Raw genomic sequence first — 17,199 nt, forward strand, 5'->3', positions numbered from 1 at the left:
AGTGCTTCTTTTCTGTGATCATTGGTTTTAATTTACATAAGTAAATAAATATTTTCATTATTTGACATGGAAACATTTCTTATAGCTAAAGGAAATAGTTAATCTAAATCTTGATTAACTCGGCTTTTATTATGTTCCTAGAAATGCATATTTGTTCCACTGTCATTTTGTTTGTTCCTTTACAGTGATATTGCTACTTGATTAAGGCGCTGGATTTAATGTTGACTCTGTGCCAATGGTTTGGTTTGCTGCTACTACTACTACTACTACTACTACTACTACTATTACTACTGCGAGAAAACCTCTTCAGATTCTTTATAGAAAAACTGCAGTTTCCTGCTGCCTTGACATGTCTCATGTTTGCTTATAGTTGCAGGTAATGAGTGATGAAGTCTCATTTTAATTTTTGGATCCACAAACTTGTAAATGTTCTGCACTTTCAAGAAGTTTTGTGGTTTGTACAGGATGAATGTTTTCCAGTGACTTGAATTGCAAAAATGATTTCTTGTAAGGTAACTTGTAACTGCAGCCCTAGTTGACAACATAGTTCTATTTTATGTTAACCAATAATGTGTCAGTTGTTTTAGTAGGACTTTCCTCACATCTTGCAACTCTTAATTGCAAATTCTGTAAATACTGCTTAACTCTACTGTTAATTCTGAAATCTGTTCCTTTTATCACTTTCCGTTCTTGGTGTTTTTGACAAATGTGCACAGGGAATGGGCCTGTTTAACTTTTTTCTTCATGGACTCGTAGTTATTTTCTGTTCCGAGGTTTCTCCATCAAGGTATTTTACTTCTGCAGCTTGCTTTCCTATCAGTTCATTTCAAAATGCACAGCATTGTATGTTAATCATTATTGAATTAATGTCTGAAGCATTCAGCCACAAATCTGCTTCAGGAACATCTGTGTGTTGTACGAAGAAGCTATGTTAAGCACTGTATAGTCATGTGATGCCGCCATTTATTCATGTTATTCAGACTTTAAATAAATTCTTTTTGAACAGTACTCACATATAGTGTGTTGTTCGGAATTGTTTTGTTGTACCCTTTCCACTGAGTGAGAATTAAGCAACACTTTTACACACCTTAGAGATATGACCTTAGGACCAGTCACAATCCATTACTAGATGCTCAGTTACTTCAGTAACAATGAGAAATAAATTACATGAATGGCATTCAACAAAATATGGGTAGAAGGAATTTTTACTACATAGTGGAAGAAAACAAAATTGAACAAATTCGAAAACAGGGAAAGAAATGCTCATAGTAAGGACATTCGTGACTGTCCTGATGGCAACTCTCTGTAAACTGCCAGGGCAGGTGGCAAATAAGGCTTTCATGCTGGCTTGAATGTTTATATTTGTTGAGCATATAAGGTTGTACACCATGTTCCAAAAAAAAAAAAAAAAAAAAGGACCTGAAGATGACAGCAAAGTCTGTTGAAACCAGTTGTCTTATAGCAATCTAGGTTGTTAAATGTTTTTTAGCAAGTAAAACAGATCACTTTCGCTCTTTTCTAAATAAGACAGTACTTTAGTTTGGATTCAAACAGTGCTGATCGATTGTTTATAATCGTAGACAACTGTAATCTACCATGAGATGCCTTCATGCAGTGTCAATGTCTTATCACAGATTTTCTTTACTTATAAAAGTTGTATAACACCACACAGAGAGACCAAAATCTGAGGCATGAATAGGACATCATGAGCAATGTGGCCATCTTTGTACAAAACTTCATATCTTCTAGGTTCTCTTGCATGAGAGTAGGATCAACCCTTAGCAACCTAGGTGGACAAGAAAAGAATTTTGCATTGCGATAAATAGAATTGTTGCCACAGCAGGGCCTAATGTATCATTGATGCTGTATTAGGGTGGCAGTTCTTCTGGAAGAACTGAAATTCTCAGTAAATTACATTTTACCTGGAAAAGATGAAAATTCTTGGGAATTTCAGAAATTTCACATCTCAGGGAATTCTGTGCTTTTACTGTAGCATTAAACGTTTATAAATCAAAAAAATTAAAATATTTAATATTTCCAAGGGTTCTAATTATATGGATATTATTTCATATAAATTATTGATGTTTAAAAACTGTGGTTAAACTGCCGCTTGTGGCTAGTGTGTCAGCTGCGAAGAAACAAAAAATCATTATTGTGGTATGCAGACTCCCCCCCCCCCCTCCCCCCTTGCACCACACACACACACACACACACACACACACACACACACACACACACACACACACACACCTCTGCTGTGCTCACCAGCAATTCACTAGGAGCTTTGACCATTCCCATATCCTTGGCGTATTCCTCAATAGTAAGCTAATTTGCCTGCCACATGTCAAGCAACTAAAGGCTCAACTCACCATCTTATTTTCAGTAAACCTCCAGGAAGTAGATTGTTAACTTGGAAATGCCTTCCAAGGAGTAGTTAAAATTGTCCTTATAAAATTCTGTATGTCACTAATTTCAACCTGATTAGTTTACGGGACTGATAACAGATGGATCAATTTCCTCATCTATCCTTGGGTTATTACACCCTGTACACAAAGTGAGGCAGCATAGTAGATAGCACACTGGACTCCCATTTGGGAGACAATGGTTAAAATCTACATTGGACCATCCAGATTTAGATTTTCTGTGATTTCTCTAAATTGTGCCAGGCAGGCTCCAGGAAGGTTTCTTTGAAAGGTTGTTGCAAATTTCTTTGCCCATCCTTAAATGCCTGAGCTTGTGCTCAATTTGTAATGACCTTCTTGTTGACAGGATGTTACACCCTAATCCATCTTTCCTTCCTTCCTTCAACCCTGTGATAGGAGCTTTCCATATGACTCACTAGCAGCTTCATTTCCTCCAATGAAATTACAATAACAGCTTTAATTAACTGCAGAATTAAAATATATAGAATGGCTCCTGTTCAGTCTTCTTCCATAACCATAACACTTATTAGTTGTATAGCCAAAAGAGAGAGAGAGAGAGAGAAACAGTGAAATAGTGGGGCAGGAAGAATAAGGTATGTTTTAGAAATGTTCTCTTTTACTCTCATTCCAGCAGTGTGTACCACTTATCCTGCCACGCAGTTGGACCCCAAGCATGGCGTGTAAGTTGACATAGCTCAAGGAATTTGCTGCTATCAGTTCTACTCCGTCATTCAAGAATATATATATATATATATATATATATATATATATATATATATATATATAAAATAGAAAGAAACTTCCACATAGGAAAAATATATTAAAAACAAAGATTCCAAGACTTACCAAGCGGGAAAGCGCCGGCAGACAGGCACATGAACAAAACACACAAACACACACACACAGAATTACGAGCTTTCGCAACTGGCAGTTGCTTCGTCAGGAAAGAGGGAAGGAGAGGGAAAAAAGAAAGGATGTGGGTTTTAAGGGAGAGGGTAAGGAGTCATTCCAATCCCGGGAGCGGAAAGACTTCCCTTAGGGGAAAAAAAGGACAGGTGTACACTCGCGCGCGCGCACACACACATATCCATCCGCACATACACAGACACAAGCAGACAAATTTAAAGGCAATTTGCCTTTAAATATGTCTGCTTGTGTCTGTGTATGTGCGGATGGGTGTGTGTGTGTGTGTGTGTGTGTGTGTGTGTGTGTGTGTGTGTGTGTGTGTGTGTGTGCGTGCGCGCGCGCGCGAGTGTACACCTGTCCTTTTTTTCCCCTAAGGGAAGTCTTTCCGCTCCCGGGATTGGAATGACTCCTTACCCTCTCCCTTAAAACCCACATCCTTTCTTTTTTCCCTCTCCTTCCCTCTTTCCTGACGAAGCAACTGCCAGTTGCGAAAGCTCGTAATTCTGTGTTTGTGTGTTTTGTTCATGTGCCTGTCTGCCGGCGCTTTCCCGCTTGGTAAGTCTTGGAATCTTTGTTTTTAATATATATATATATATATATATATATATATATATATATATATATATATATATATATATATATATATCAAAAACAAAGATTCCAAGACTTACCAAGCGGGAAAGCGCCGGCAGACAGGCACAATGAACAAAACACACAAACACACACACACACACACAGAATTACTAGCTTTCGCAACCGATGGTTGCTTCTTCAGGAAGGAGAGGGAAAGACGAAAGGATGTGGGTTTTAAGGGAGAGGGTAAGGAGTCATTCCAATCCCGGGAGCGGAAAGACTTCCCTTAGGGGAAAAAAAGGACAGGTGTACACACACACACACACACACACACACACACACACACACACACACAGACATATTTAAAGGCAAAGAGTAAGGGGTATGAGAGGCGGCAACTTAAAATTAGCGGAGGTTGAGGCCTGGCGGATATCGAGAAGAGAGGATATACTGAAGGGCGAGTTCCCATCTCCGGAGTTCGGATAGGTTGGTGTTGGTGGGAAGTATCCAGATAACCCGGACGGTGTAACACTGTGCCAAGATGTGCTGGCCATGCATCAAGGCATGTTTAGCCACAGGGTGATCCTCATTACCAACAAACACTGTCTGCCTGTGTCCATTCATGCGAATGGACAGTTTGTTGCTGGTCATTCCCACATAGAAAGCATCACAGTGCAGGCAGGTCAGTTGGTAGATCACGTGGGTGCTTTCACACGTGGCTCTCCTTTTAATCGTGTACACCTTCCGGGTTACAGGACTGGAGTAGGTGGTGGTGGGAGGGTGCATAGGACAGGTTTTACACCGGGGGCGGTTGCAAGGGTTGCACCCTCCCACCACCACCTACTCCAGTCCTGTAACCCGGAAGGTGTACACGATTAAAGGGAGAGCCATGTGTGAAAGCACCCACGTGATCTACCAACTGACCTGCCTGCACTGTGACTCTTTCTATGTGGGAATGACCAGCAACAAACTGTCCATTCGCATGAATGGACACAGGCAGACAGTGTTTGTTGGTAATGAGGATCACCCTGTGGCTAAACATGCCTTGATGCACGGCCAGCACATCTTGGCACAGTGTTACACCGTCCGGGTTATCTGGATACTTCCCACCAACACCAACCTATCCGATCTCCGGAGATGGGAACTCGCCCTTCAGTATATCCTCTCTTCTCGATATCCGCCAGGCCTCAACCTCTGCTAATTTCAAGTTGCCGCCGCTCATACCTCACCTGTCTTTCAACAACTTCTTTGCCTCTGTACTTCCGCCTCGACTGACATCTCTGCCCTTACTCTTTGCCTTTGAATATGTCTGCTTGTGTCTGTGTATGTGTGGATGGATGTGTGTGTGTGTGTGTGTGTGTGTGTGTGTGTGTGTGTGCGCGCGCGCGCGAGTGTACACCTGTCCTTTTTTTCCCCTAAGGGAAGTCTTTCCGCTCCCGGGATTGGAATGACTCCTTACCCTCTCCCTTAAAACCCACATCCTTTCGTCTTTCCCTCTCCTTCCTGAAGAAGCAACCATCGGTTGCGAAAGCTAGTAATTCTGTGTGTGTGTGTTTGTGTGTTTTGTTCATTGTGCCTGTCTGCCGGCGCTTTCCCGCTTGGTAAGTCTTGGAATCTTTGTTTTTGAAATATTTTTCCCATGTGGGGGTTTCTTTCTATTTTATTTACCTCATCATATATATCCACTTACACAGATTACTCCAAACCCTGAGGAAAAGTTTCATGTACATATGTCCACTGGGTCTTCAGACACTGCCGCGCGGGTTAGCCAAGCGGTCTGAGGCGCTGCAGTCATGGACTGTGTGACTGGTCCTGGCGGAGGTTTGAGTCCTCCCTCGGGCATGTGTGTGTGTGTGTGTGTGTGTGTGTGTGTGTGTGTGTGTGTGTGTGTTTGTCCTTAGGATAATTTAGGTTAATTAGTGTGGTCAAGGGACTGATGACCTTAGCAGTTAAGTCCCATACGATTTCACACACATTTTGAACATTTTTTTCTTCAGGCAGCATTCCGTAACAAGTGAATGAAGCATTTATATGGCAGAATTGACATTATCTGTATCAAAACTCACTTCAGTTGAGAAACTCTTGTATATGACAACTTTTATCAGCTCTTCCCTAGCAATAACAGGATGCCTTTTGGAACAGCCCACCGTGTATGACATTCCAAATGTCCTTATAAAACCTACACATACCAATAGCCAGCATTGTCTTCCTCTGGTTATTGAACGAAGTCAGTATTTTAGGAAATGGCTATGTGGAAGAGCTAGCTAAAGCAGCCTTTAAGAACCAGTTGGTGTCCCCAACCTTTGAAGCTGATTTCTGGATGTGATTTTCATCACTTTTCATCGTACTTCGAAAACTATATTTGAAATACCAACATCAAAGTGAGAAAAATGTTTTTAGCATTTGTGCAAATACTTGAAGTGTGCAAATTTTAAAGCTTTAATTTCTTGAGACAATTATTTGTGCAAATTTTAAAAAAACTCTAGTTTCTTGAGACAAAATTATTTCATTATTTTCGTAAGAACTTGTAGACACTTGTATTTTCATATTGTGCGCATCTGAAAACAGTCTGATGAACAAAACAGAAAAATCTTTTACCTTCATACTATAACTTCTCCTAAATTATTTGCCATAGTCTTAAGAGGCATAAACCATTGAGTTTCATCATTGCAGAGTAATGAGCATAGCATGAGAAATTTTTGGAATTCATCTTGAGGAAACAAAACAAGAAATTACTTGTGGTTTAATGAGGACTTCATCTAGGTGAAAATAGAATGGTAATACCATAAATTGTCTTATATAATTGAGGCTGACAGTATGGATGATTCTTCCTGTACAATATGAGAAGTAATAGTCACAGTATAGTTTTGAAAATAATAATGCCATATATTCAACACAATTGATGGATACACCATAGTTTTTTGTCCAAAAGTCGTGATGTGTCATGTACAGTACTTGGTGTATACTGCCATTAAAATGTAATTATTTGTGGAGTAGTATCTTTCCAGTTGTGTTAATATTTTATTGTTGATCCTTAGATGAGAACAAAGATGTTATGTAAGTTGTTGACTGAAATAAGAATTCTTATGTAAAAACTGAGAGCCTACAATGATTTTGTTGTTATTGAAATGAAGCTTTTTTATTTAGAGGTCGAACAAAAAAAATTTTCTTGTGTGTTGTGCAGAATGGTTAAAGGGAAAAGCATTTTGTACTGTTCTATGAAATAATGTAATTAAGCAACTTTTACAAAGACTACTCATTCGTTATTAATTTATCAGACGATGGCAGCAGCTGCAGCAGTGGGGAAGACTCCTGTCTCGGTGCTGCAGGAGCTGCTAAGTCGCCGTGGGACAACTCCGAAATACGAACTTGTCCAAATAGAGGGAGCAATTCATGAGCCTACATTCCGTTACCGTGTCACAGTTGGAGATGTTGTTGGTATGTTTACATTAATAATTAAAAAAAAGATTTGCTGTACTTACACCAATGATCCTTTGTATCATATTGTATTATCAGTGACAGTCTAATGAGTAAGCTTCATTAGGTACACACTTAAGGTATCAATGATTTTTTAGGTTGATATGTATTATTAGTTACAGTGATTATAAGCAGACAAAATCCAGAGTTTCACTAACCGTTAGGTAGAAAATTTTACAAATTTTAAAAGATTCTAGACAGTATTTTGAGATCAGGAAATAATGCTTGGAGAAGAATATTCAATTTTTTATGTGCATAAACAACTTAACATCCTAAAATGCAATTGTTCAAAGTGATGTCCATCTGTCTCAATGTATGCATTACAATACAATTGATTGTCAGATTGTAATTGGTGTTCTCTGTTTATACTGTTGCTCTGTCAGTGCTCTAGACACTGTATTTTTGAAAATTTGCCTTTTCTGTGCAAGTTCACATGTGCTCATTGTTAAATGTTGCCTAATGTGGTCCATTACCATCCCGTCAAGTTCTGCTGTGTGAATAATTTTGTCAGAGGCCCTTCAACTTGAATTATAACTACGCAGTTTCTTGTGGCAGCAACACTAACCACAAGACCATGAGCTGCGGACAGTCCAATGATGCCTATTACAAAATGTTTTTGTGTGCATTCATTAGACGTCTTGGGCACTACTTGTCCAGCATACATTAAATGCATATCTAAAAGCTTCTGTAATGAGGAAACTAATAAATTATGAAACAGAGTTGGTGGGTAGTACTTTTCAGGAGGCAAAATATTTATTGTTGCCAAGAGAGATACATAAGAGTGACAACACTATTATTAAAGTGTCAGGATTAGCGAGGAAGGGAAAGCAGTGGGCACCCTCTGAGGTGAAAATTCAAACATATTTTAAGTGCATGGTTGTTTAATGCTGTACAAAGGAAAGGCAGGCCTAGAGAAGCCACCGAAATTAAATGGGCTGCTGGCCAAGAGAGCAGGAGAGGAGAGCGTCTGGTCGGGTCAGAAGCTGCCAGCAGAAGAGAGCGGACAGCGTGTCCGCTCCCGGCGGCTGGCTGCGGTTCCATCCCCGCGTGACCACGTTCAACCCTCCCTATTGGATAGCCAAGTTGTGGACCCGCAGTTCGGTAGCATTAACTTGTCAGCAACACGTGTTTAGCTGCTGATGGTTCAACACGTGAGTTTCGTAGAGGTTTTGTGCAGTGTGACTTATATGGTGCAACTAGCTGTCAGTCAGAAGGGCAAGCGAACATCAAGTGAAAAATAAAAATCAAATTTTATGCTATTAAATCCATTCAATAACTGCCCCCACTTTACAACCTGCTCTCCTCACGCAGGAGTGTGGCATGGGGGGGGGGGGGGGGGGGGCTCCTGCGAAGAATGGCTTTACATAATTTTAACAATACATGTTTGATTATTTTGTTTTATATTTGCATTGAACGAATGACAATAATTTGGCAATAGAATCTTGCGTGACAAAATTTGGGACAACAGCGGATGGTGCAGCGGTGGTGTGAGGTGCGGCAATCAGCTATTGGCGCTGGCAGTGATGCAGGTTGCTGACCGCAGTGGGCAGCGCCGTGCCACTTGCTGTGGCGCACTGCAACTTGCGCCGAAGCGTGTAAGTGAGGGGTTCCGGAAGGAGTGATGCACAGATCACAAGGGGGGAAGGGGGTTAAAATTTTTGCATCACTTCACATGCACAAGGTGGGGCATTGTATCACTTAAGTCTAAAGGAGGACCATGCCTCTTCTTTTGGAGGTATTTTAATTATTTACTATTTCTTCCTCTCTCCACATGCCACTCGCACCATAACTAGTTTTTATTGGACTAGCTCCAGAGCTGGGAATGTGAGTGATTGGGGAGAGATGGCCAATTGTTAGGTGATGGTAGTACCATTGGTTGCTCTGATAAATACCACAGGAGAGGGGGAGGGGGGAGTCGCATGTTACGGGCGTAAGGCAAGTGTGCAAACACCTCCTTAGTGGGGTGTAGTGATATCACAGTGAGAGCTATTAAACAGTAAACCGCTACCAGTGAGTTGCACACGGTAGGTCTGGGTTGCTCGAAACTATTCATAACATACGATAGTGGCTGTTAGTGGGTGGGGTACGGTGTATAAAATACTGTTGCCTAGCCATGAACTGTGGTTCAATTACTGGTATAACCAGATGGCTGCAGAAGTGGGTCGCTTGCTCAGTGAGAAACAGCGCAACAATTTATCTTGTTAGCTCCAGCTGGTAGTTATGCTACGAAAGAGAAGTACTACAGTGAATGAAAAAGTAGTAAATAATTACCTGAGGTAGTAGTGGCGGGTGAAAAGTCAATGGTTAATTTAAGTGTCACTATGTCACTGGGCAGTTGAAACTGGCAAAGTCCAAAGAAGGACAGGGGTATAAGTTAGTAGCAATGGGGTAGTGGGGGAAGGAGGGGAGTATGGTCATGCTGAAGAAAGGCTTACTCATCATCTTGATCAGCATGAGTGCAAAAATGTGGGGTAGCATTAATCAATGCCTGCAGTTGATCGTATGTGGAGTTCGTGGTATTTAGTAGTTTCGGAAGTGATTTGCTGAATAGGAAGCTTTAATAAAGGGTGTTGTGGCTTAGGAGGAAAAGGGATTTGACCAATGAGTTAATTATGTTGTGGTTAACGTAGGGCCTTTTCTGGGTATATTCATGGACAGCCATCTGCAATCGCAACGACAGGGTAGCTCAACGTATTGGCCATCTATGCCAAGCGGCCCACTCGCGGCGAAATGGAAGGGCACTCACGTTAACGAATAAGTAATTGGGTATAATTGGGAAAAAGTTCAGAGAACAGGTTTCAGAATAAGATTGATTTAGCAGTGATATATCCACTAGTCGCAGGATTTTTTCTTCCCTCTCCCCAAAAATGAGATCGACAGGAAGTGCAAAATGGCTAAACAGGGATGGCTAGAGGACAAATGTAAGGATGTAGAAGCTTATCTCACTAGGGGTAAGATAGATACTGCCTACAGGAAAATTAAAGAGACCTTTGGAGAGAAGAGAACCACGTGTATGAATATCAAGAGCTCAGATGGCAGCCCAGTTCTAAGCAAAGAAGGGAAGGCAGAAAGGTGGAAGGAGTATATAGAAGGTTTATACAAGGGCGATGTACTTGAGGACAATATTATGGAAATGGAAGAGGATGTAGATGAAGACGAAATGGGAGATACGATACTGTGTGAAGAGTTTGACAGAGCACTGAAAGACCTGAGTCGAAACAAGGCCCCCGGAGTAGACAACATTCCATTAGAACTACTGACGGCCTTGGGAGAGCCAGTCATGACAAAACTCTACTAGCTGGTGAGCAAGATGTATGAGACAGGCGAAATACCCTCAGACTTCAAGAAGAATATAATAATTCCAATCCCAAAGAAAGCAGGTGCTGACAGATGTGAAAATTACCGAACTATCAGTTTAATAAGCCACGGCTGCAAAATACTAACGCGAATTCTTTACAGACGAATGGAAAAACTGGTAGATGCAGACCTCGGGGAAGATCAGTTTGGATTCCGCCGAAATGTTGGAACACGTGAGGCAATACTGACCTTACGACTTATCTTAGAAGAAAGATTAAGAAAAGGCAAACCTACGTTTCTAGCATTTGTAGACTTAGAGAAAGCTTTTGACAATGTTGACTGGAATACTCTTTTTCAAATTCTAAAGGTGGCAGGGGTAAAATACAGGGAGCGAAAGGCTATTTATAATTTGTACAGAAACCAGATGGCAGTAATAAGGGTCGAGGGGCATGAAAGGGAAGCAGTGGTTGGGAAAGGAGTGAGACAGGGTTGTAGCCTCTCCCCTAAGTTATTCAATCTGTATATTGAGCAAGCAGTAAAGGAAACAAAAGAAAAATTTGGAGTAGGTATTAAAATTCATAGAGACGAAGTAAAAACTTTGAGGTTCGCCGATGACATTGTAATTCTGTCAGAGACGGCAAAGGACTTGGAAGAGCAGTTGAACGGAATGGACAGTGTCTTGAAAGGAGGATATAAGATGAACATTAACAAAAGCAAAACGAGGATAATGGAATGTAGTCAAATTAAATCGGGTGATGCTGAGGGAATTAGATTAGGAAATGAGACACTTAAAGTAGTAAAGGAGTTTTGCTATTTAGGAAGTAAAATAACTGATGATGGTCGAAGTAGAGGAGATATAAAATTTAGACTGGCAATGGCAAGGAAAGCGTTTCTGAAGAAGAGAAATTTGTTAACATCGAATATAGATTTATGTATCAGGAAGGCGTTTCTGAAAGTATTTGTTTGGAGTGTAGCCATGTATGGAAGTGAAACATGGACGATAACTAGTTTGGACAAGAAGAGAATAGAAGCTTTCGAAATGTGGTGCTACAGAAGAATACTGAAGATAAGGTGGATAGATCACGTAACTAATGAGGAGGTATTGAATAGGATTGGGGAGAAGAGAAGTTTGCGGCACAACTTGACTAGAAGAAGGGATCGGTTGGTAGGACATGTTTTGAGGCATCAAGGGATCACAAATTTAGCATTGGAGGGCAGCGTGGAGGGTAAAAATCGTAGAGGGAGACCGAGAGATGAGTACACTAAGCAGATTCAGAAGGATGTAGGTTGCAGTAGGTACTGGGAGATGAAGCAGCTTGCACAGGATAGAGTAGCATGGAGAGCTGCATCAAACCAGTCTCAGGACTGAAGACAACTACAACTACAACTCCCCCTGGGGGGAGGCAATATGTCCGAGTTGCACTGGCTATCAACCAGGGAGCAAACGAAGGCGAGCCTCATTGTGGAGTGTTAATGATGTATAGATGAAAGAGATAGCTAGGTGAACAGTTTATGAAAGCAAAAACTGAAAGAATAAACCGATCAGGGCACTCTGCCGGTGCTAACCGTATCGTGTAAGGCAAACTGCCCTGGAGGAGGGAGGTACAAAGTGATGGTTGAGGTTGGAACGAACAGACGAGCGACTCGGAGCAAGGGTAGCAACCCAGTGCAGTGCATATGTGAGGGAGGAACTGTGTTCTGTCTCCATAGGTGTGATTATGTCGGGGGGGAGGGGGGGGGGGGGTTAACTACTACAAAATTCCCAAAATCTATGAAATAACAGGGTGAGCTACGAAAAGGAAGGGGGCCGCGAACTACTGCGACATTGTACAATGAAATGAAAACTTTCATTCATTTGGGTGGAAGTCTTTTGCTCACTATATTTCCAACAAAATAACACATTACTGTACTTGGTGATGACATCACATGAGTGTTAATCATCAACAATCTAGTGCTTATTACAATGGCAGCTTCAATCTTATCACGTCATGGGTGTATTTGTTGGAATAAACAAACGCATGTCTCTCACTTCCTAAACATATGGCAGGGCACTGTATCCCAATGTTAGCAGTGCTGATTTCCGTGCTTGCTCGTAACATCTTCACTTCATCACTAAATTACAACATAAAAAGTAGGGTGAACAATAATGAAACTTCTGTTCGTCTGAGTGAACTCTTAAATGTGAAAAATGCACATAGGGTGTGAACTACAATTCTACACTTACTTGGGTGAAACTTACTTTTATCCTATCACAAAATCTATTTCGCTTACCGCTCTTCAGGGAGAGGGGCACATTCAACTCTTCTCTATTGAGTATCCTTGGTAACTCGGATGCTTCACTTTCTTCTCAACATATCAGTCTGGCTCTGGGCATGAACATGGCGCATAATGGGATTCTGGAATCGCTAACTCACCAAATGGTTTATCACGACTGTAAGGGAGTTGCATAATGGGAGTGTTGCTATAGTGCAACATACCTAGAATCCAGGGCTGTGGTGGGCCTTTACGTACTGGGGTATAAAAAAAAGTACATATTGTACAAAACAAATGGCATAAGTTAAAAAAAAAAAAATACATGCATGATATAACATAAAGGGTATAACAAGGGCAAAGCTGTACAGCAAAATGCTTGTGAAATGCTTAAACATAACACAAAATCATAGGGGAGAAAAATACTAGTTTTGGGTAACAATTACCCAGCGACGCATAGTGGGTCAGACATTACTCAACACCTCTAATCATACAAAATGCACGTAATACTGAGCCTTCTGGTATATCTCTGGGTGGGGAAGAAGAGATTGGGCACTGTTTACTGGTGGGGTGTACTAGTTTTAGTGTTCTGTATCATGTTGTTGTGACGAGACGGACTTACCTGTGATTATTTTTTTCTTATCTGCTGTGGCCGAGGCTTGAAGTCTGGTTCTCTTGAGTCATGTGCTCTGCCCCAAAGCTATCGAGAGTATAAAGGGGTCAATTCGATAGTCGATATTCATAAACCTTACGCCCGGAGTGTGGGGTATAGTGAATAGGTACGTAATATTTAATTCGTAGTATTACTTCTTAAATTTCTCTGTTTGGGAGTTCTCTTATTGGTGAAGATGCGCATATGTTCACAGTTTTTGAGGTACTGCCAAAGCTGGATGGTGAAACAGTTTATCAAACTCGGTACATGGTGAAGCAGGTAGCATTATGAAACTGGCGAGAGACACAGGCAGACGTGCTGTGATGGAGGCAGGTGTCAGGTTAGCGCTGAGATAGTGGGACAGCAGCACAATGCGTGTAGCACTGGGATAGCAGCGGGGCAGCACATGCAGCGTGCCTCACATGTTCGGAGTGAGTGACTCCTTGGGCCGTTTGAATCAACCATGTATAAAATGCAGTTCATTGACATGAATAATATTAGAGTGGGATTAGTGACTGTTGCAGTAGTATTAGAATTCCTTTCTCGAACAAATTGATAGATATGAGTTTGTTGGGTAAAATTACTACAGCTCATGTATAAAGAAATTTTAATTTTTTTACTCTCATCGTGGCAGAATTGAATAGGCTGTGAAAGGAATGTAATGGTGTAACATTTAAGAATTTGGAAAAGGAGCAGGTAGATGGTTCTTAAGATGTGTTAGACTAAACGGAAGGTGTGTGGTGGTACTATACTTCGGAGGAGTCTCAGAAATGCAGAGCACCACCAAACTAAATGGCTGTGCATGCGAAGACATCTCATAATGGTGCGCTTCATTATTGCGATGTTTTTCCGCTTTGCGTTCGATCACCTCTAGGTCACTTGCTTCGAAACTCCATTCGGAGTTACAATCTGGTCAGTGGGCATGTTAAGGGTTTAGGTGTGCAAATAAATTTACGGGTGGGGTTTCAAGTTGTTGAAGTTACCCGGGTATTGAGACGGAAGGATGGAAGAAATCACATTTGACATAGGTATTATGTAAGAAGATGGTATTGTTCAGTATTTAGTTGCTATTAATTGGTTGATAACAAAGATAGTACATTCTAATATGTGTAAGGTCCCTTTAACAGTGGCAGGCAGGCACATGGTCAGCACATGGAGAGGAGAGGAGGAGGCGGGGGGATCAGATCAGGTGGCGACAGCCGATGCGCATAGTGGGACGGTGCAGGTTGGGGAGGGGTGGGGAGGTAGCAGCCGTGTCAGGTGTTTGAAGTGACTCCGTCCCTCACATTATGGTCGCCACACATGCGACTCCTTGTTGACAGGTTCACCTGATTCTGACAGGCGGAGCACACGTGTTCACAACTTCGTAGCACCGCCGAGTGGCTAAACTTACCTTCTGAGTTAACCTGAAAGAGAACGGACATCGGTGAGGGACAGTAGGGGAAGTTTAGGGTGTCACTGTTGTGTGTGTGCAGGCCATGCACTGCAGTACAAGAATAATCTTTGAGTTATCTAACATTTCTTTTGGTGTCAAAGTGATAGGTTATGTATCTTCATTAGGAGCAAATTTCTCTGTTAGTACTGCATGGTATTAATTACCACTCTGGGTGGTCAAATGGGAAAATTACTTAATGAAAAATTGTCATTTCAGTGAGAAAGTCTTTGAAATGGAATGGTAGAGACTTAATGCAATAAGTACTTCATACAATATCTTAATACTAATCAATAGCTTCTCCATATGATACTCTTATTTAGAATTAAATGTACTCCTATTGAAAATAGAGCTGTTGTCCGACCATTAGGCATGTCACAACACATAAATAACATAATAAAAATACTGGTTAAAACTAGGAGTTACTTAGGCTAGGCCAGCTTTGCAGAACAGGCTAGGTGGGTATTGCTCTGATAAAATCTTTCATAGAGGGAGGCTCGGGTGACATCTTCATTTGCAAACGTGAGTAATAAGGTGGTTGTTTCAGCTTTTTTACTTTTTTTGTTGCTGTAACTGGTAAGCAGTAGTACCTGGGTGTTTAGTCCCTGGATCTGAGGGCATATGGGTGTTTAGATCTCAGAGCGAATCTAGTGCGAGCTGGTGTGTGGGGTGGGGGATGGGGTGGAGGGGGGGGGGGGGGGGGGGGGTAAAACCTGCTGGAGGTCCGGGCACTTATCTCAGAAGACAGTGGGAGAGGCATAGTTCCTGAATAGGGCTTTAGTCTGTCAAAATGGACGACCACCTTGTGGTCAGGCAGTTGTAATTCTGCATTGACAGGGCAAGTGAGCCGAATGATTGAACATGGTCTGATATACAGGGGAGTAAGTTTCTTCACTCTTCCTTTCTTTATGCTAGGCTTTCTTAGCAGAATCAAATCACCAAGTTTATGGGGAGGGAGGTGGCATTTTTATTACTTCTTTCCACCTTTTTTCTGGTTGCTTTGCAGTTGTTCCCTTGCACCTTCTTCCAAATGACCTTAAGGCGACGGGCTAGCCTCTTAATGGCTCTGTGATTGATTCCCGGAGGTAAATTATTGATCTCAAAGGGAGATTCCATAAAGCAGTCAAACACTACCTCCTAAGGGGTCTGTTCAGTGGCTTCATGGAAACGGCTGTTGTACACACTTGCCACGCATGGAATGTATCATTGTCAGTCATTGTAGGGCGAGTTGATGTAATTCGAAAGCATTTGTTTCACAGCATGGTGATCACGCTCAATGTGGCCGTTTGAGTGAGGGTGAAAAGGGGTAGTTCTCCATTTTTATAATTCTCAGCAATTTGCGAAGTTGGACAAATAAGGCAGATGTAAAATTGGTTCCTTGATCTGTTATAATGGGTTCGGGGCTTCCAAAAGGAAGGACAAGATGATCCACAAAAGCTCATGCTACTGTTTCAGCTAACTATCAGCGATGGTTACCAAAGTAAGGTATTGGGAAAAGTGATCAATAATGGATAAGATATATTTACTTCCTTGTGTACTACGGGAAGTGACCCAACTATGTCCAAAACCACAAAGTGAAAGAGTTTGATGCCTCAGGGAGAGATTGTAAGGGAATTTTCATTCATGAGGGTGGTGCTCTTTGGGCACTTGGTAGGCAGTTTTTTTATATACTAACCAACATCTCGCCATCATTTATCCCACCAATACTTTGTGGAAATTTGGGCGTTTGTGGCTCTTCGTCCACTATGGAAAGCTTGAATGCTGTTGTGACACGGCAATAATTCTGGATTGTAGGTTTTTAGGTGTTACTCTACGTTTACCCGGGGGGGGGTCTTGCAGTATAGAATTCCGTCTTCTGGGACAAAATCCGGATGGAAGCGATACTAGTGACATTTTGCTTCATTTTTCTGCGAGTCTTTTAATTCGTCAATTGACACAATGTCAATTTGAGCTACTCTCACTTTTCTGCTAAGGGCGTCAGCATTCTGGTGCAATTTTCTAGCTTCGTGTTGTACTTGGTAATCAAACTCGCTCAACTTCAGGGCCCAGTGGGTGAGATGGCTGCTAGGGTCTTTCAAACTTAATAGCCACTGAAGTGCTGCATGATCTGTTACTATTGTAAACTTTCTCCCATAAAGAGAGCATCTAATATAGTTGACTGCAACCCTTAATGCCAGCAATTCTTTTTC

At 41.5% G+C, this 17,199-nt stretch overlaps 1 protein-coding gene across 4 annotated transcripts in view; it reads left to right on the forward strand.

Annotated features, from left to right (window-relative positions):
- Positions 1-17,199, forward strand: part of LOC126354324 (RISC-loading complex subunit tarbp2) — a 118,879-nt gene that overhangs the window by 12,788 nt on the left and 88,892 nt on the right. For 2 of the 4 annotated variants that reach the window (XM_050003882.1, XM_050003884.1), the window contains exons 2-3: positions 186-376; positions 7,181-7,340. In XM_050003882.1, the coding sequence (XP_049859839.1) occupies positions 7,184-7,340 (157 nt within the window). In that variant the 5' untranslated portion in view covers positions 186-376; positions 7,181-7,183. The remainder of the gene's footprint in view (positions 1-185; positions 377-7,180; positions 7,341-17,199) is intronic. The other 2 variants (XM_050003881.1, XM_050003885.1) reach the window with 1 other exon arrangement.

Source organism: Schistocerca gregaria, chromosome 3 (genome assembly GCF_023897955.1).
Source record: "Schistocerca gregaria isolate iqSchGreg1 chromosome 3, iqSchGreg1.2, whole genome shotgun sequence".
Taxonomy (NCBI): domain Eukaryota; kingdom Metazoa; phylum Arthropoda; class Insecta; order Orthoptera; family Acrididae; genus Schistocerca; species Schistocerca gregaria.